The sequence below is a fragment of the Cherax quadricarinatus genome, chromosome 3, assembly GCF_038502225.1.
Source record: "Cherax quadricarinatus isolate ZL_2023a chromosome 3, ASM3850222v1, whole genome shotgun sequence".
NCBI classification, from domain to species: domain Eukaryota; kingdom Metazoa; phylum Arthropoda; class Malacostraca; order Decapoda; family Parastacidae; genus Cherax; species Cherax quadricarinatus.
In genome coordinates this window covers 16,144,348-16,165,307 of record NC_091294.1, presented here as the reverse complement: position 1 = coordinate 16,165,307, position 20,960 = coordinate 16,144,348, and the positions used below count along the sequence as shown (strand labels likewise).

General features: G+C 37.9%; 1 protein-coding gene across 4 annotated transcripts in view; it reads left to right on the top strand.

Moving 5' to 3' along the window:
• LOC128706570 (uncharacterized) overlaps positions 1-20,960 on the top strand; it is a 273,076-nt gene that overhangs the window by 25,816 nt on the left and 226,300 nt on the right. For all 4 annotated transcript variants that reach the window (XM_053801503.2, XM_070090311.1, XM_070090316.1 and 1 more), the window contains one exon: positions 17,474-17,628. In XM_053801503.2, the coding sequence (XP_053657478.1) occupies positions 17,474-17,628 (155 nt within the window). The remainder of the gene's footprint in view (positions 1-17,473; positions 17,629-20,960) is intronic.

The following is a 20,960-nucleotide window of genomic DNA, read 5'->3' as shown; positions in this document are numbered from 1 at the left end:
TGCTGGAAGTCCAAGCCCCTCGCACACAAAACCTCCTTTACCCCCTCTCTCCAACCTTTCCTAGGCCGACCCCTACCCCGCCTTCCTTCCACTACAGACTGATACACTCTTGAAGTCATTCTGTTTCGCTCCATTCTCTCTACATGTCCGAACCACCTCAACAACCCTTCCTCAGCCCTCTGGACAACAGTTTTGGTAATCCCGCACCTCCTCCTAACTTCCAAACTACGAATTCTCTGCATTATATTTACACCACACATTGCCCTCAGACATGACATCTCCACTGCCTCCAGCCTTCTCCTCGCTGCAACATTCATCACCCATGCTTCACACCCATATAAGAGCGTTGGTAAAACTATACTCTCATACATTCCCCTCTTTGCCTCCAAGGACAAAGTTCTTTGTCTCCACAGACTCCTAAGTGCACCACTCACTCTTTTTCCCTCATCAATTCTATGATTCACCTCATCTTTCATAGACCCATCCGCTGACACGTCCACTCCCAAATATCTGAATACATTCACCTCCTCCATACTCTCTCCCTCCAATCTGATATTCAATCTTTCATCACCTAATCTTTTTGTTATCCTCATAACCTTACTCTTTCCTGTATTGACCTTTAATTTTCTTCTTTTGCACACCCTACCAAATTCATCCACCAATCTCTGCAACTTCTCTTCAGAATCTCCCAAGAGCACAGTGTCATCAGCAAAGAGCAGCTGTGACAACTCCCACTTTGTGTGTGATTCTTTATCTTTTAACTCCACGCCTTTTGCCAAGACCCTCGCATTTACTTCCCTTACAACCCCATCTATAAATATATTAAACAACCACGGTGACATCACACATCCTTGTCTAAGGCCTACTTTTACTGGGAAATAATTTCCCTCTTTCCTACATACTCTAACTTGAGCCTCACTATCCTCGTAAAAACTCTTCACTGCTTTCAGTAACCTACCTCCTACACCATACACTTGCAACATCTGCCACATTGCCCCCCTATCCACCCTGTCATACGCCTTTTCCAAATCCATAAATGCCACAAAAACGTCTTTAGCCTTATCTAAATACTGTTCACTTACATGTTTCACTGTAAGCACCTGGTCCACACACTCCCTACCTTTCCTAAAGCCTCCTTGTTCATCTGCTATCCTATTCTCCGTCTTACTCTTAATTCTTTCAATAATAACTCTACCATACACTTTACCATGTATACTCAGCAGACTTATCCCCCTATAATTTTTGCACTCTCTTTTATCCCCTTTGCCTTTATACAAAGGAACTATGCATGCTCTCTGCCAATCCCTAGATACCTTACCCTCTTCCATACATTTATTAAATAATTGCACCAACCACTCCAAAACTATATCCCCACCTGCTTTTAACATTTCTATCTTTATCCCATCAATCCCGGCTGCCTTACCCCCTTTCATTTTACCTACTGCCTCACGAACTTCCCCCACACTCACAACTGGCTCTTCCTCACTCCTACAAGATGTTATTCCTCCTTGTCCTATACACGAAATCACAGCTTCCCTATCTTCATCAACATTTAACAATTCCTCAAAATATTCCCTCCATCTTCCCAATACCTCAAACTCTCCATTTAATAACTCTCCTCTCCTATTTTTAACTGACAAATTCATTTGTTCTCTAGGCTTTCTTAACTTGTTAATCTCACTCCATAACTTTTTCTTATTTTCGACAAAATTTGTTGATAACATCTCACCCACTCTCTCATTTGCTCTCTTTTTACATTGCTTCACCACTCTCTTAACCTCTCTCTTTTTCTCCATATACTCTTCCCTCCTTGCATCACTTCTACTTTGTAAAAACTTCTCATATGCTAACTTTTTCTCCCTTACTACTCTCTTTACATCATCATTCCACCAATCGCTCCTCTTCCCTCCCGCACCCACTTTCCTGTAACCACAAACTTCTGCTGAACACTCTAACACTACATTTTTAAACCTACCCCATACCTCTTCGACCCCATTGCCTATGCTCTCATTAGCCCATCTATCCTCCAATAGCTGTTTATATCTTACCCTGGTATAAACCTTGGTAATAAATACCGACAAGTTGGTTTAGAAAGACACGTAAGCAAACACTATAACATATTTATTAGAAAACGTTTCGGTCCTGGGACCTTGATCACTTCTAACATACAGAATAATGTCTTTCTACCTCTGTATGTTAGAAGTGATCAAGGTCCCAGGACCGAAATGTTTTCTAATAAATATGTTATAGTGTTTGCTTACGTGTCTTTCTAAACCATATCTTACCCTAACTGCCTCCTCTTTTAGTTTATAAACCTTCACCTCTCTCTTCCCTGATGCTTCTATTCTCCTTGTATCCCATCTACCTTTTACTCTCAGTGTAGCTACAACTAGAAAGTGATCTGATATATCTGTGGCCCCTCTATAAACATGTACATCCTGAAGTCTACTCAACAGTCTTTTATCTACCAATACATAATCCAACAAACTACTGTCATTTCGCCCTACATCATATCTTGTATACTTATTTATCCTCTTTTTCTTAAAATATGTATTACCTATAACTAAACCCCTTTCTATACAAAGTTCAATCAAAGGGCTCCCATTATCATTTACACCTGGCACCCCAAACTTACCTACCACACCCTCTCTAAAAGTTTCTCCTACTTTAGCATTCAAGTCCCCTACCACAATTACTCTCTCACTTGGTTCAAAGGCTCCTATACATTCACTTAACATCTCCCAAAATCTCTCTCTCTTCTCTGCATTCCTCTCTTCTCCAGGTGCATACACGCTTATTATGACCCACTTCTCGCATCCAACCTTTACTTTAATCCACATAATTCTTGAATTTACACATTCATATTCTCTTTTCTCCTTCCATAACTGATCATTTAACATTACTACTACCCCTTCCTTTGCTCTAACTCAGATACTCCAGATTTAATCCCATTTATTTCCCCCCACTGAAACTCTCCTACCCCCTTCAGCTTTGTTTTGCTTAGGGCCTGGACATCCAACTTCTTTTCATTCATAACATCAGCATTCATCTGTTTCTTGTCATCCGCACTACATCCACGCACATTTAAGCATCCCAGTTTTATAAAGTTTTTCTTCTTCTCTTTTTTAGTAAATGTCTACAGGAGAAGGGGTTACTAGCCCATTGCTCCTGGCATTTTAGTCGCCTCATACGACACGCATGGCTTACGGAGGAAAGATTCTTTTCCACTTCCCCATGGACAATAGAAGAAATAAAGAAGAACAAGAGCTATTTAGAAAAAGGAGAAAAATCTAGATGTATGTATATATATATATGCATGTGCGTGTCTGTGAAATGTGACCAAAGTGGAAGTAGGAGTAGCAAGATATCCCTGTTATCTAGCGTGTTTATGAGACAGAAAAAGAAACCAATCCTACCATCATGCAAAACAGTTACAGGTTTCTGTTTCACAGTCATATTTTGTTTATCCTAGAAATACAGTAAATCGTGTTTTTGTGTGATTATGCATTCAAAATGGAAGGAGGGGCCTGAGGACATGATACATAAAGGAAATGTTTTTAGGGATTGGCAGAGAGCATGTATAGTCCTTTTATATAAAGGGAAGGGGGACAAAAGAGATTGTAAAAATTATAGAGGAATAGGTTTACTGAGTATACCAGGAAAAGTTTACGGTAGGGTTATAATTGAAAGAATTAGAGGTAAGGCAGAATGTAGGATTGCGGATGAGCAGGGAGGTTTCAGAGTGGGTAGTGGATGTGTAGATCAAGTGTTTACATTGAAGCATATATGTGAACAGTATTAAGATAAAGGTAGGGAAGTTTTTATTGCATTTATGGATTTAGAAAAGGCATGTGATAGAGTTGACGTGTCGGCAGATGGGTTTATGAAGGATGAGGTGGAGTCAAAAAACGTTATCTATGGAGGCAAAGAAGGGAATGTATGAAAGTGTAGTAGTACCAACACTCTTATATGGATGTGAAGCTTGGGTGGTAAATGCAGCAGCGAGGAGACGGTTGGAGGCAGTGGAGATGTCCTGTCTAAGGGCAATGTGTGGTGTAAATATTATGCAGAAAATTCGGAGTGTGGAAATTAGGAGAAGGTGTGGAGTTAATAAAAGCATTAATCAGAGTGCAGAAGAGGGGTTGTTGAGGTGGTTTGGACATTTAGAGAGAATGGATCAAAGTAGAATGACATGGAAAGCATATAAATCTATAGGGAAAGGAAGGCGGGGTAGGGGTCGTCCTCGAAAGGGTTGGAAAGAGGGGGTAAAGGAGGTTTTGTGGGCAAGGGGCTTGGACTTCCAGCAAGCATGCATGAGCGTGTTAGATAGGAGTGAATGGAGACGAATGATACTTAGGACCTGACGATTTGTTGGAGTGTGAGCAGGGTAATATTTAGTGAAGGGGTTCAGGGAAACCGGTTAGTTTTACATAGCCGGACTTGACTCCTGGAAATGGGAAGTACAATGCCTGCACTCTAAAAGAGGGGTTCGGGATATTAGCAGTTTGGAGGGATATGTCGCGTATCTTTATACGTTTATGCTTCTAAGCTGTTGTGTTTCTGAGCACCTCTGCAAAAACAGTGATTATGTGTGAGTGAGGTGAAAGTGTTGAATGATGATGAAAGTATTTTCTTTTTGGGAATTTTCTTTCTTTTTGGGTCACCCTGCCTCAGTGGGAGATGGCCGACTTGTTAAAAAAAAAAATGTCTACATTGTTTATTTTGCACTATTTATTTAAATTAGTAGTAGGTTAGTAGACAGCAACCACCCAGGGAGGTACTATTTCATGAACATGCGAGATTTCAGGTACATCGTGCTACCTGTACTTACAGTTAGGTCGTACCACACATGCATGTGTGTGAAGGAGGGGTGTTAATGTTGCAGTTTAAAAACTGTAGTGTAAAGCACCCTTCTGGCAAGACAGTGATGAAGTGAATGATGGTGAAAGTTTTTCTATTTCGGGCCACCCTGCCTTGGTGGGAATCGGCCAGTGTGATAATAATAATAATATACATGTATATATATACGTATATAGTGGAACCACGGCTTATGAACGCCCCACCATGCAAATTTTTCAGGATGCAAACCTTCGTTTGGTAGATTTTTTGCTTCTGGATATGAAGGAAATTTCAGGATGTGAACTTACCCCTCAAGGGAGGTTCCTTAAATAAATAAATAAATAAAATATTTATTTCTTTGCAAAGGTTACAATGTGTGTTTACATATCATAATATAATTGGAACAAAGAAAGCCACTATCATGCTGAGGCATTTCTGGCAGACTTAACCTAATACACCTACCATCCGACTTACGATCTGCTCGACATACGCCCACTCAATTTGCGACTGTGCATCTGGCAGCTGGGCTGGGCCGGCTGATGCATACCACTGTACAATGTTTGACGAGTATCTCGCAGCGGCAATGCACCATGCAGGTAGCATCAGTTTGAGTAACCCTGCCCTATCAGCAGCATCATACTGTATTAACTGTACTAACTGGACAGTAAATTTCACCATGGCCCCTAAGATGAAGCCTGAATCTTGCACTGGAGATTGTGGCAAGAAAAGCTGTTACTCTCGAACTCTCTATTTGTTTTCACTGTTGCGCATAAACCTGTCTGTTTCTGTCTGCCTGTATATCTGTGTCTGTCTGTATCTCTGTGTGTCTGTTCATCTGTCTTTATGTCTACCTGTGTGTCTGTCTTTCTGTCTACTTGTGTGTCTGTCTTTATGTGTATCTGTGTGTCTGTCTTTCTGTCCACCTGTGTGTCTGTCTTTCTGTCTACCTGTGTGTCTGTATTTCTGTCTACCTGTGTGTCTGTCTTTATGTCTACCTGTGTGTTTTTCTGTCTACCTGTGTGGCTTTGTCTACCTGTGTGTCTGTGTCTGTCTAACTGTGTGTCTGTCTTTCTATCTGTGTGTCTTTCTGTCTACCTGTGTGTCTTCCTGTCTACCTGTGTGTCTGTCTTTCTGTCTACCTATGTGTCTGTCTTTCTGTTTACCTGTGTGTCTGCCTTTCTACCTGTGTGTGTCTTTCTGTCTGCTTGTCTGTCTCAGAACCACTCATTAAGAGTGTAATTGGTCTTGAAAATGCCATATTAATAATAACACAATAATAATCACTGAGGCACATAAAATGTGTATAAAACCTTAATATAGACATTTTGCTTAATCCATCCATGATTTTTTCAAAATTATATAAGAAAACATGCTATGTAACATATAAATTAACAAATATGAGATGTTTTTCTGGTCGGCTTGACAGAGTGAACAAAAACCATTCGTGTCCGGGCTGGTAACAACAACAGCAACAACGTTTGTTTACGTAACTCGCGAACCTTCTGCACTCTCACTCACTCTCTCGTTTATTCATTTAATCTTGTTTACTCACCTCTCACTCTACATTCAGACTACAGATATTTTAAGGTAAGTAATGAGCGGACACGATTATTATATTATAGTTTAATAATAATATTATTAGTAGTAGTACAGTGGACCCCCGGTATTCGATGGCATTGGTATTTGATAAATCCGGTATTCGATGCATTATATCGCAAAAATTTTCCTCGGTATTCGATTGAAAACCCGGTATTTGATACAATTCGTATGAGACCTGTCCACGTGTGGCCTGAACTGCCCTGTGTGTGCCAGTGTTTACGAGCCAGCCAGTGTGCGTGCATCTAAGGATACATTCGGTACATTCCATATTATCCATATTATCACTGTGTTTGGTGCTTGTTTCTGCAAAATAAGTCACCATGGGCCCCAAGAAAGCTTCTAGTGCCAACCCTGTGGTAAAAAGGATGAGAATTAGTATGGAAATTAAGAAAGATTTTGAAGGGTTTGGGGCTAACCCTGAGAAGCCTATGCCAGTTGTGGAATCCATTGTGCCTACTTCAAAAATTAAGGAAATGTGTGCACAGTGGGTTGAAGTGCAAACCTTTATGGATGAAAATCACCCTAACACAGCTATTGCAAGCCGTGTTGGTGACTATTACAATGACAATGTTGTGGCCCATTTTAGACAAATCGTAAAGGAACGGGAGGTACAGAGCTCTATGGACAGATTTGTTGTGCGACAGAGGTCCAGTGACTCTCAAGCTGGTCCTAGTGGCATTAAAAGAAGAAGGGAAGTAACCCCAGAAAAGGACTTGCTACCTCAAGTCCTAATGGAAGGGGATTCCCCTTCTAAACACTAACACCTCTCCCTTCCTTCCATCCCATCAATCATCACCAGATTTTCATTAAAGGTAAGTGTCAATTATTTTATTGTTATTGTAATTATTCTATTGCATTAAACTTAATATTTCATGTAGTAAATTTTGTTTTTTTCATACTTTTGGGTGTCTTGCACGGATTAATTTGATTTCCATTATTTCTTATGAGGAAAATTGATTCGGTTTTCGATATTATCGGTATTCGATGAGCTCTCAGGAACGGATTAATATCGAATGCCGGGGGTCCACTGTACATATGTATTATTGTAATAATAATAATTATTATTATTAATTTTTTTTTTCAACAAGTCGGCCGTCTCCCACTGAGGCAGGGTGACCCAAAGAGAAAGAAAATCCCCAAAAAGAAAATACTTTCATCATCATTCAACACTTTCACCTCACTCACACATAATCACTGTTTTTGCAGAGGTGCCCAGAATACAACAGTTTAGAAGTACAGTGGACCCCCGCATAGCGAACTTAATCCGTGCAAGAGGGCTGGTCGTTATGCGAAATGTTCGCTATGCGAATTAATTTTCCCCATAAGAAATAATGGAAATAAAATTAATCCGTGCAAGACACCCAAAAGTATGAAAAAAATTTTTTTTTACCACAAAAAAATGTTAATTTTAGTACACACAAACTGAAAAAGGCATGCACAATTACATGACACTTACTTTTATTGAAGATCTGGTGATGATTGATGGGATGGGAGGAGGGGAGAGAGAGTGTTAGTGTTTAGAAGGGGAATCCCCTTCCATTAGGACTTGAGGTAGCAAGTCCTTTTCCGGGGTTACTTCCCTTCTTCTTTTAATGCCACTAGGACCAGCTTCAGAGTCACTGGACCTCTGTCGCACAACAAATCTGTCCATAGAGCTCTGTACCTCCCGTTCCTTTACGATTTGTCTAAAATGGGCCATAACATTGTCATTGAAATAGTCACCAGCACGGCTTGCAACAGCTGTGTCAGGGTGATTTTCATCCATAAAGGTTTGCAGTTCAACCCACTGTGCACACATTTCCTTAATTTTTGAAGTAGGCACAATGGATTCCACAACTGGCATAGGCTTCTCAGGGTTAGCCCCAAACCCTTCAAAATCTTTCTTAATTTCCATACTAATTCTCACCCTTTTTACCACAGGGTTGGCACTAGAAGCTTTCTTGGGGCCCATGGTCACTTATTTTCCAGAAACAGCACCGAAAACACTGTAATAATACGAAATATTCCGAGTGTATGCTTGAATGTTACCGCGGAGGCTGGCTGGTAAACAATGGGACGGGCGGCACATGTGAGGCTGGCTGAGGCCGCACATTGGACGCGTCTCGGACGAAGGTCGCTGAGCGGGTTTTTGTCCACTATGCGGGGCAAAATTTTGGCGAACAAAGCGTTCGCTATGCGGATTGTTCGCTATGCAAGGCGTTCGCTATGCGGGGGTCCACTGTATATACGTATAAAAATACACAATATATCTCTCCAAACTGCCAGTATCCCAAACCCCTCCTTTACAGTGCAGACATTGTACTTCCCATTTCCAGGACTCAAGTCCGGTTATATAAAATAACCGGTTTCCCTGAATCCCTTCACTAAATATTACCCTGCTCACACTCCAACAGATCGTCACGTCTCAAATACCATTCGTCTCCATTCACTCCTATTGAACACGCTTGTGCACGCCTGCTGGAAGTCCAAGCCCCTCGCCCACAAAACCTCCCTTACCCCTTCCTTCCAACCTTTTTGAGGACGACCCCTACCCTGCCTTCCTTCCCCTACAGATTTAAAAGCTCTCCATGTCATTCTACTTTGATCCCTTCTCTCTAAATGACCAAACCACCTCAACAACCCCTCTTCAGGCCTCTTTGACTAATACTTTTATTAACTCCACACCTTCTAATTTCCACACTCCGAATTTTCTGCATGATATTTACACCACACATTGCCCTTAGACAGGACATCTCCACTGCCTCTAACCGTCTCCTCATTGCTGCATTCACAACCTAAGCTTCATACCCATATAAGAGTATTGTTACTACTATACTTTCATATATTCCCTTCTTTGCTTTCACAGATAATGTTTTTTGTCTCCACATATACCTCAACGCACCACTCACCTTTTTTCCCTCATCAATTCTATGGTTAATCTCATCCTTCATAAATCCATCCGCCGACACGTCAACTCCCAAGTATCTGAAAACATTCACTTCTTCCATACTCCTCCCCAATTTGATATTCAATTTTTATCTAAATCATTTGATACCCTCATCACCTTACTCTTTTCTATGTTCAATTTCAACTTTCTACCTTTACACACACTTCCAAACTCGTCCACTAACCTTTGCAATTTTTCTTTAGAATCTCCCATAAGCACAGTATCATCAGCAAAAAGCAACTGTGTCAATTCCCATTTTGCATTTGATTCCCCAAAATTTTCTTTTTGGGGATTTTCTTTCTTTTTGGGTCACCCTGCCTCAGTGGGAGACAGCCGACTTGTTAAATATATATATGCAAAACAACCACTATGAAAGAGTAGTGAAATTCCAAGCGCTTTCGTGACTACTCACATTGTCAAGGAACTATGGAAGTAATACATCAAAGGAAGGCAATTAAAGGGCTTAGACTACACCTCACAGTCAACCCCCACAACAAAGATACACCTGACACGCGGCAATACCGGACTCATGAGAAAAGAGGAACACTGCAGTAGGTCCGCTGGTCCAACTAGACAGGTCCTCACGACATCCCTCTAACAAAATATTCTACCCAAGAAATAAGGTTTATTATTTGTCCAATGTATTATTAAACTCTAACCAAATTTTATTAATTATAAATGAGTCTAATTTATATAAACCTAAGGAAATATTCATATTATTTTCAAAACTGCTTTTTATGAAACAAGATTCAATTATATTTCTGTCAACCATGGACTTGCTTGATACAACTTTCTCAACTTTTTGAAAATCAATTGGATGGTTAAAATCTCTCACATGAATAAATAGAGCATTGGAATCTTGTCCAGTTCTAATGCTGTATTTATGTTGTTTTAATCTAAGTTCGAGATTTTTACCGGTTTGACTGTAATAAACTTTATCGCAAATTTTACAAGGAATCTTATAGACACATCCGTCAGCATTTTAGGGGGAATTCTTTATCAAAAGTTTTTTTACTGTATCAAGATTTTTAAATACAACTTTAATATTAAAAGTCTTAAGAAGAGAAGGCATATCAACCAAGTTTTCATGGTAAGGGAGAACCAACATATTTTTAGTTGAATAAGGTTGGTTGTCCCTTTTTGGGTTGTAAAAAGTATTTCTAGCAGTTTTAAATGATTTATTAATTACATTTCTCAGGTATTTCCGATCAATGGCTATTTCATAAATTTTGGATATTTCTTCATCTATGAACTCTGGACTACAAATACGTAAAGCTCTCAAAAACATTGATGAGAAAACAGACAGTTTAACTCTATCTTGATGGGAAGAATAATAGTGTACATAGGAACAGTTATTTGTAGGCTTTCTGTAAATTTTAAATTTGAATTCATTATTACTCTTAAAAATTAAAACATCTAGAAAAGGCAATGAGTTATTTTCCTCAAACTCAACAGTAAAGTTTATAGAATAGGCTAAGCTGTTTAATTTGCCAAGGAAATGGTGTATATCTACACTCTTGGGCATAAGACATAAAATATCATCAACATATCTGAACCATTTTGCTCTATTAGGGAGGATTGTGTTAAGCAATCTTGTTTCAAAAAATTCCATGTATAGATTACTAAGAACAGGTGAAAGAGGATTTCCCATTGCTATACCAAATTTCTGAGTGTAAAACTTATCATTAAATACAAATTTTGCACCAACAATGCAAAGTTTAATAAGTTTAATGATGGTAGGAGCTGGCAATGGTAAATCATAATTAACGAGTTCTTCAGATAAGAAACTTAATAAATCATCAACAGGAACTTCCATAAACAAGGAAGTAACATCAAAACTAACCATGTTAAAATCATTTAAGTCAGTCAAGGAGCTTAATTTATAAACTAAATCTAAGTTGTTTTTAACATTAAAGTTAGAAATTTTACCAACAATAGGGCTCAAAATGTTAAGCCATTTGGACAATTTATACGTAACTGATCCTATGGGGCTAATAATTGGTCTAATTGGATTACCTGGTTTGTGTGTTTTTATTAGTCCATACATGTAAGGTAAAGATGGATTAATGGAAGTAAATTGTTTAATTAATTCATCTTTGCCTTTCAGTAGAAGTTTTATTGTTTTATTGAAATTGCTGTTAACAGTTTCTAAGGGATTCTTTCTAAGTTTAGAATAGGTTTCAGTATCATCTAAGAGATTATTAATTTTTTTCTTGGTAATCATTTTCTTTCATAATTACAATTGCATTTATTTTATCTGCTTTGGTAAGGCGCATACTTTTATTATTATTAAGTGTATCATAAGACTTAAAGAATCTTTGAGGGCAATTGGGAATGTTTTGTTTTAACATAGAGCTATATACCATTCCTTTACTAATATTAATTTCATCAGAGGATAAATCAGAAGATTTTTCAAAGTTACAAAAGGCTTTTGCAACTTCAACATTATTAAGTTTTTTTGAAGTTGCAAAACTTAGACCAAAACCTAGAGCAGCAGTTGTATTTTTATCTAACACTTCATCTGATAAATTAATTACAAAATTGTTATTAGCATGCTTTGTCCAATCACTATTTTCAATTAAATTGTCTAATTTTCTTTGTAGTTTGTTTTTGAGTTCATTACAAATTCTTCTGAGTTTATTATAGCAATGATCTAACATACTAAGTTTCCATTCTGATGGAATGGCTTGATTAAAAGAGTATTTTTTGTTTCTCAATATTTTGAATGCTTCCTTCTCCTGTATTTTAGTTATTTCAATATGTTTCTGAAAAATAATTCTCATGAAATCATCAAAAGGACGATCTCTCATGTCAAGGAGTCTATTAGGTAAAAGAGATTTGGGCAGAACTTGTTCATTTAAAATTTTTTTTAAAAAATTAAGTCGAATTTTTAACTTGTGGGACTTGATCAGTGCAGAAGAAAACTGTGAAACAAAAGAAACATGATTAGGAAAGATTACCGAGAATATTCTGAAGAGTCGTGTGGTATCCATTAATGCAGTAAGATCACAGTAAACAGGTGATTTTAAAATATGCAAAACAACCACTATGAAAGAGTAGTGAGATTCCAAGCGCTTTCAAAGTAATACATCAAAGGAAGGCAATTAAAGGGCTTAGACTACACCTCACAGTCAACCCCCACAGCAAAGAAACACCTGACGCGCGGCAATACCAGACTCATGAGAAAAGAGGAACACTGCAGTAGGTCCGCTGGTCCAACTAGACAGGTCCTCACGACATCCCACTAACAAAATATTCTACCCAAGAAATAAGGTTTATTATTTGTCCAATGTATTATTAAACTCTAACCAAATTTTATTAATTATAAATGAGTCTAATTTATATAAACCTAAGGAAATATTCATATTATTTTCAAAACTGTTTTTTATGAAACAAGATTCAATTGAATTTCTGTCGACCATGGACTTGCTTGATACAACTTTCTCAACTTTTTAAAAATCAATTGGATGGTTAAAATCTCTCACATGAATAAACAGAGCATTGGAATCTTGTCCAGTTCTAATGCTATATTTATGTTGTTTTAATCTAAGTTCGAGATTTTTACCGGTTTGACCGTAATAAACTTTATCGCATATTTTACAAGGAATCTTATAGACACATCCGTTAGCATTTTGGGGGGAATTCTTTATCAAAAGTTTTTTTTACTGTATCAAGATTTTTAAATACAATGTTAATATTAAAAGTCTTAAGAAGAGAAGGCATATCAACCAAGTTTTCATGGTAAGGGAGAACCAACATATTTTTAGTTGAATAAGGTTGGTTGTCCCTTTTTGGGTTGTAAAAAGTATTTCTAGCAATTTTAAATGATTTATTAATTACATTTCTCAGGTATTTCCTATCAATGGCTATTTCATAAATTTTGGATATTTCTTCATCTATGAACTCTGGACTACAAATACGTAAAGCTCTCAAAAACATTGATGAGAAAACAGACAGTTTAACTCTATCTTGATGGGAAGAATAATAGTGTACATAGGAACAGTTATTTGTAGGTTTTCTGTAAATTTTAAATTTGAATTCATTATTACTCTTAATAATTAAAACATCTAGAAAAGGCAATGAGTTATTTTCCTCAAACTCAACAGTAAAGTTTATAGAATGAGCTAAGCTATTTAATTTGCCAAGGAAATGGTGTATATCTACATTCTTGGGCATAAGACATAAAATATCATCAACATATCTGAACCATTTTGCTCTATTAGGGAGGATTGTGTTAAGCAATCTTGTTTCAAAAAATTCCATGTATAGATTACTAAGAACAGGTGAAAGAGGATTTACATTTTAATTTATAAATAAGAAATATTTACATTTTAATTTGTAAATAAGTTTTTTCAGGTATACACAAATACAGTTACATACATAGCTTATCATACATAGCAAGATGTGTGTAAAGTACCCAGGATAACCCAAAAAATTCAAGAGTGACATATTTCCATTGGTGTCCTTTTATATTTACACTTATATTTACTTTTATACTTACACTTTTATATTTACACTTACCTTGGAGGAGATGTTAGTTTAATTAGTTAGTTTGATGAAGGAGATGTTGGCAGAGGTTTAGGGTGGTGGAAGATAGCAGGGCGGTGTATGTTCAGTGGTCCTATACACATCCAACATCATTGGAGAGCTACTCTCATGTTGTTTTTCTGTCGCTTACTCACTTAACTTACTTGCTACACTGTTAATTCTACACTTTATCGCTGGCTGGAGCTATAGCCTTTATCGATACCTGCTGCTTTAGTATCATACATGTTGTAGAATCACTGAATCACTGCAGAAGGCACATTCTCCCCTCTCTCTTCCTCCTCTACTTTAGTACTCTGCTATGAGTTTTTTCTTGAATTCTATTGTGTTTCTCACCTTCTTTACCAATGGGCTGGCACTAGGAGCTTTCTTTGGGCCCATGGTGGCTTATTTAGCAGTTGCAAGCACAAAAAACAATGAATTACTATGAAATGTATTGTATGAACTCGTGGGGTGATGGTCACATGCTGGTAAACAATGGCACACTGAGTGTGAATAGTGCGGGAGACTGGCTTTGTGTGCATGCTGACGGGCAGACGTGTACCAGAAGGTTGTCGAATCACGAGTCCAATCACAAACCGCGAAGCTAAATTTTGCCAAAAAAACTTGCCGAAAGTCGGATTTTACGAAAGTCGCGGCCGCCGAATGGCTGGGGTCCACTGTATATATATGCTGGTGTTAATTTTTCTGTCTTATGAACATGTTTGGATGAATGAGCAGAAGCTTCCTCACTCACCCAGAGACAGCCAGACTGACGTGCGAACGGCTGGTGGGGAGGGTTGATGCATCTCATACGGCCTTTAACCCTTTGACTGTTTTCGACGTATAAATACGTCTTACGAGCCAATGTTTCTGACGTATATATACTCAATAATTCTAGCGACTTCAAATCAAGTGGGAGAAAGCTGGTAGGCCCACATGTGAGAGAATGGGTCTGTGTGGTCAGTGTGCACCACATAAAAAAAATCCTGCAGCACACATTGCGTAATGAGAAAAAAAAATCTCTGATCGTTTTTTTGGAATAAAACGCCGACTTTGAGGTGTATTTTCGTATAGTATTTATCGTTGTATTACCGTTTTCATGGTCTTAGGTGATAAAATGGAAAACATATTACAGAAATAGAGATGATTTTCATTACTTTTACGATGAAAACGACCTTGAAACTGAGCTCAAAGTAGCAGAAATGTTCGATTTTTACCAATGTTCAAGAGTAAATAAATCACACCACACGTCCAATACAAGTCAACTGGGGAGTCTAATATTCTTTCACTAGTGCACTGATATTATTTATACCATTTTTACAATAATGCAGTCGTCTGCATAACAGTAAATTTTGTATTTTTTTGTATGAATAAAAAATCAAAATAGAAAGCAATAATAATATAAGAGGGGCCTAGAGATGTGACTAATGAACAGAGCATATGTTATTTTAGTGCCACGAATGTCTACCTTGTTTATTCTGGACCCTATTTTGAAATTGGCATCTTTTTTATTTTGCGTGAAATTGGCCAAATTGCCAATTTCTGACCACCATATTGGGTAGTCCAAATTAGTAAATGGGAGGTTTCTTGTACTCAGCTGATAGATAAAATGGAGTTCTAAAGAAATAGCTATGAGTTTGGTTAACTGGCACAATGGAATTGGCTGAAAATTGGGCTCAAAGTCGGCGAAATCGCCGATACGCACATGTCGCCGAGACCGCTAACTTCACGGGAGCATAATTCCACGAGTTTTCGACCAAATTTCGAACTTTTGGTGTCATTACCATCGGGAAAAGATTCTCTATCATTTCATAAGAAAAAATAATTTTTTTTTTTTTCAAAAATTGAGCGACATAGAATGACAGTTTCAGAGAGGGGCCTGAAACAGTCAAAGGGTTAAGTGAAATAACGGCCAATAACCAGAAGCTGGAAAACTGGCTGATAACCAGAAGCCGAAAAACTGGCTGATAACCAAGTTGGCCGACAAGCAGAATGGCAGATAACCAAGGATCCACTGTATAATAGAATTATTGAACCTCTGCAATAAATTCACTTTAATCCAGCAGATGGGTGTACCAAGCAGACTGATAAACCCACTAAACCTCATGTATATGAACGAGGAGGATGTGATCTAGAATGTAAGTGTTGACTGCAATCTCAGACCACAACATAAGCTAAGACCTGCGTGAATAGTGGCCTGAGACAGAAAAACATCATTCATGTAGACTAATTCAACTAATTCAGTTTCAACAAGAAATTAAACTGGGACCAAATGTATCACAACCTTAATGAAATAAACTGGGTAGATGCTATGACCACAGACGAACTCACTGGCACTTAAAGCATGCTCCAGATGTACACCTCTACAGCAAAAGGAAAGATGCAAACTCGAGAGAGGTGTTCCTTCAACAGGTGATGAAGACTAATAATGAAGCTTTTCACAGGCAGAACTCTAAAGCATGAAAGGAAACTGGTGAGCATCATGCACAAACTGATTGCATCATATAGAGTCCAGGAGATCAGAAGAAATTCAAATACTGTACTTTTTTAGGCAAAATCCAGGGCGAAAACCACATCCAGTACAGCAGTACCTTGCATATTACAGTTAATGAGTGTCACAAAAAAATACCATACTATGCAGTAGCATACTGATCAAGATATTATAATGTGTTTTAATGTAATGCATTCCAACAATACAATCAAATGTGTCAGATTGATAAAATAGTATTGAGCCATTTGCTGAATACAAATGAATACACATGAAACTCTTGCACATACTTGCAGATGTAGAAATTACAAAAGAAAATAAAAAAATAATTGTACTAAAGACCTATTATTACAGTTGTAAATAAACAGTAAACCCTACATATGGTAAGGAAAAAAGAATTTTTATTTTGAGAAATAGTTGAACAATGTAGTTTGCACAGTTTTTCTTCTAATCTGAGATGATCTTTCACATGCTGCACAGTGTTTTCACAAACAGTTTCAGTGTGGGATTCAAAAGTGGCAAAATCATTAGAACAATGTGGTGATACATTACATAATGGTATCTTCTTACAAAAGAAACCCATTTCATTTTCACTCAAATTCAAGCTACTTCTAGTCCTGAAACCTATCAAAATAATCTCTATTTCTATAATATATCTTCCATTCTGTCAAATAAAACAAAGAAACTGAGAATAAAACTATAAAAACCATTCAAAAATACGCCTCAAAGTTGCTATTTTAAGGCATTCATATGGTCAGTTTTATTTTTCCCATACACTGCATGGAGCAAGATTCTTTTATATGGCACACTATCACCACATAAAACCATTCTCTTATATCTAGGCCAAAATTTATCACTCATAGGTTATCTGAGTGAGCTGAGCTCATCATGTAATTCCATGGCACAGACCTTGAACTGAAAGCCATAGTACTATGGAATGAACTGCAGAAGGGTTAAGCAGTCACAGTTTTTTTAATTAATGAAGTTACTGCCTTGATAATCAGGATTCTAATTGAAATTTGTGTGTGTATCCTACATATCTGTTTGCAGGAATATTTCATGGTATGTGTTGTAATGCTCCTGATTTCCTTCAGGGGAAGATGTAGAAACGGGTGATTCTGAGAGCAGCAATGGTATCCCAGGTGCTGAGACTTGCGCCATCTGCCTGGGGCGAATGCGGGGAGAAGTTGGGTCACCAGACTCCTGTGAACACATCTTTTGTCTTATCTGTATCTTAGAATGGGCCAAGGTCAGTATTAGGAGTAATGTTTGCACATACAAAAAAGTCATCAGTTGTTTGTTCTGACATGGACGTATTGTTGCTTGAAATCTTGTGCTGCTGATTAATAGTAGAGTGGGTAAAAATGTGGAGGAAGTAGCAAATTTGGGGTGCCAGGGGTAAATGAAAATGGGGAGCCTTTAATTGAGCTATGTGTAGAAAGAGGTTTGGTAATAAGTAATACATATTTTATGAAAAAGAGGATAAATAAGTATACAAGGTATGATATAGCACGTAATGAAAGTAGTTTGTTAGATTATGTATTGGTGGATAAAAGGTTGATGGGTACGCTTCAGCATGTACATGTTTATAGAGAGGCAACTGATATATCGGATCATTATTTAGTTGTAGCTACAGTTAGAGTAAGAGGTAGATGGGACAAAAGGAAAATGGCAACAGCAAGTAAGAGAGAGAGATGAAAGTGTATAAACTAAGGGAGGAGGAAGTTAGGGTGAGATATAAGCAGCTATTGGCAGAAAGGAGGGGTAGTGCAAGTACAAGTAGTGGGGGGGGGTTGAAGAGGGTTGGGACAAAAGGAAAATGGCAACATCAAGTAAGAGAGAGGTGAAAGTGTATAAACTAAGGGAGGAGGAAGTTAGGGTGAGATATAAGCAGCTATTGGCAGAAAGATGGGCTAGTGTAAGTGCAAGTAGTGGGGGGGAGTGGTTGAAGAGGGTTGGAATAGTTTTAGAAATGCAGTATTAGAATGTGGGGGAGAAGTTTGTGGCTATAGGAGGGTGGGTGCAGGAGGAAAGAGGAGTGATTGGTGGAATGAAGAAGTAAAGGGTGTGATAAAAGAGAAAAAAGTAGCTTATGAGAGGTTTTTACAAAGCAGAAATGTTATAAGACGAGCAGAGTATATGGAGAGTAAAAGAAAGGTGAAAAGAGTGCAAAAGGAGAGCAGATGATAGAGTGGGAGATGCACTGTCAAGAAATTTTGCTGAAAATAAGAAGAAAATTTGGAGTGAGATAAACAAGTTAAGAAAGTCTAGGAAACGTATGGATTTGTCAGTTAAAAACAGAGTAGGGGAGTTAGTAGATGGGGAGCTGGAGGTATTGGGTAGATGGCAGAAATATTTTGAGGATGAAGAAAGGGAGGGGGTAATTTTATGCACTGCCCAGGGAGGTATGCCATCTTTTAGGAGTGAAGAAGAGCAGGATGTGACTGTGAAGGAGGTGCATGAGGCATTACATAGAATGAAAGGGGGTAAAGCAGCTGGAACTGATGGGATCATGACAGAAACTTTAAAAGCAGGGAGGGACATAGTGTTGGAGTGGTTGGTATTTTTGTTTAATGTATGAAAGAGGGGAAGGTACCGAGGGAGTGAAGAAGAGCAAGATGTGAGTGTCTGGGAGGTGCATGAGGCAATACATAGAATGAAAGGGGGTAAAGCAGCTGAAAATGACAGGATCATGACAGAAATGTTAAAGCAGGGGGGGATATAGTGTTGGAGTGGTTGGAATTTTTGTTTAATAAATGTATGTAGGGATTGGCACAGAGTATGTATAGTTAGTTCCCTTATATAAAGGGAAGGAGGACAAAAGATATTGTAAAAATTATAGGGGAATAAGCTTACTGAGTATACCAGGAAAACTGTATGGTAGGGTTATTATTAAGAGAATTTGAGGTAAGACAGAGAGTAGGATTGCAGATGAGCAAGGAGGCTTTAGAGTGGGTAGGGGATGTGTAGATCAAGTGTTTACATTGAAGCATATATGTGAACAGTACTTAGATAAAGGCAGGGAAGTTTTCATTGTATTTATGGATTTAAAAAAGGCATGTGATTCAGGGAAACCGGTTATTTTCATATAGTCGGACTTGAGTCCTGGAAATGGGAAGTACAATGCCTGCACTTTAAAGGAGGGGTTTGGGATATTGGCAGTTTGGAGGGATATGTTGTGTATCTCTATACGTATATGCTTCTAAACTGTTGTATTCTGAGCACCTCTGCAAAAGCAGTGATAATGTGTGAGTGTGGTGAAAGTGTTGAATGATGATGAAAGTATTTTCTTTTTTGGGATTTTCTATCTTTTTTTTGGGTCACCCTGCCTTGGTGGGAGACGACCGACTTGTTGAAAAAAAAAAAAAAAAAAAATGTGATAGAGTGGATCGGAGAGCAATGTGGCAGATGTTGCAAGTATATGGAATAGGTAGTAAGTTACTAAATGGTGTAAAGAGTTCTTATGAGGATAATGAGGCTCAGGTTAGAGTGTGTAGGTGATTACTTTCTGGTAAAAGTAGGTCTTAGACAGGGATGTGTAATGTCACCATGGTTGTTTAATATATTAATAGATGGGGTTGTAAAAGAAGTAAATACTAGGGTGTTCGGTAGAGGGGTGGGATTAAATTTTGGGGAATCGAGTACAAAATGGGAGTTGACACAGTTACTTTTTTGCTAATGATACTGTGCTTATGGGAGATTCTAAAGAAAAATTGCAAAGATTAGTGGATGAGTTTGGGAGTGTGTGTAAAGGTAGAAAGTTGAAAGGGAAAATAGATAAGAGTAAGGTGATGAGGGTATCAAACGATAAAGAAAAATTGGATATCACTTGGAGAGAGGGAGTATGGAAGAAGTGAATGTTTTCGGATATATTTGGGAGTTGACGTGTCAGCGGATGGGTTTGTGAAGGATGAGGTTAACCATAGAACTGATGAAGGAAAAAAGGTGAGTGGTGCATTGAGGTATATGTGGAGAAAAAAAAAATTATCTATGGAGGCAAAGAAGTGAATACAGTGGACCCCCGCCTTACGATATTAATCCGTTCCTGAGAGCTCATCGTGAGCCGAAATTATCGTAAGGCGAGTTAATTTTCCCCATAAGAAATAATGGAAATCAAGTGAATCCGTGCAAGACACCCAAAAGTCTGAAAAAAAAAAATACCACTTGAAATATTAATTTTAATACACACAAACTTAAGAAGACATGCACAATTAATACTCTACTAAGAATAGAATACATGACACTTACCTTTATTGAAGATCTGGTGATGATTGATGGGATGGGAAGAGAGGAGAGTGTGGAAGTTGTTATTGTTTAGAAGGGGAATCCCCTTCCATTAGGACTTGAGGTATCAAGTCCTTTTCTGGGGTTACTTCCCTTCTTCTAACCCCTTGACTGTCGCAACCCCGATCCTGAGGTGTCTCCTGGTGTCGCAAAATTTAAAAAAATATATATAAATTATTTTTTCTTATGAAATGATAGAGAATATTTTCCCGATTGTAATGACACCAAAAAAGCGAAATTTGATGGGAAACTGACAGAATTATGCTCTCGCAAAGTAAGCGATCTCGGCGATATTTA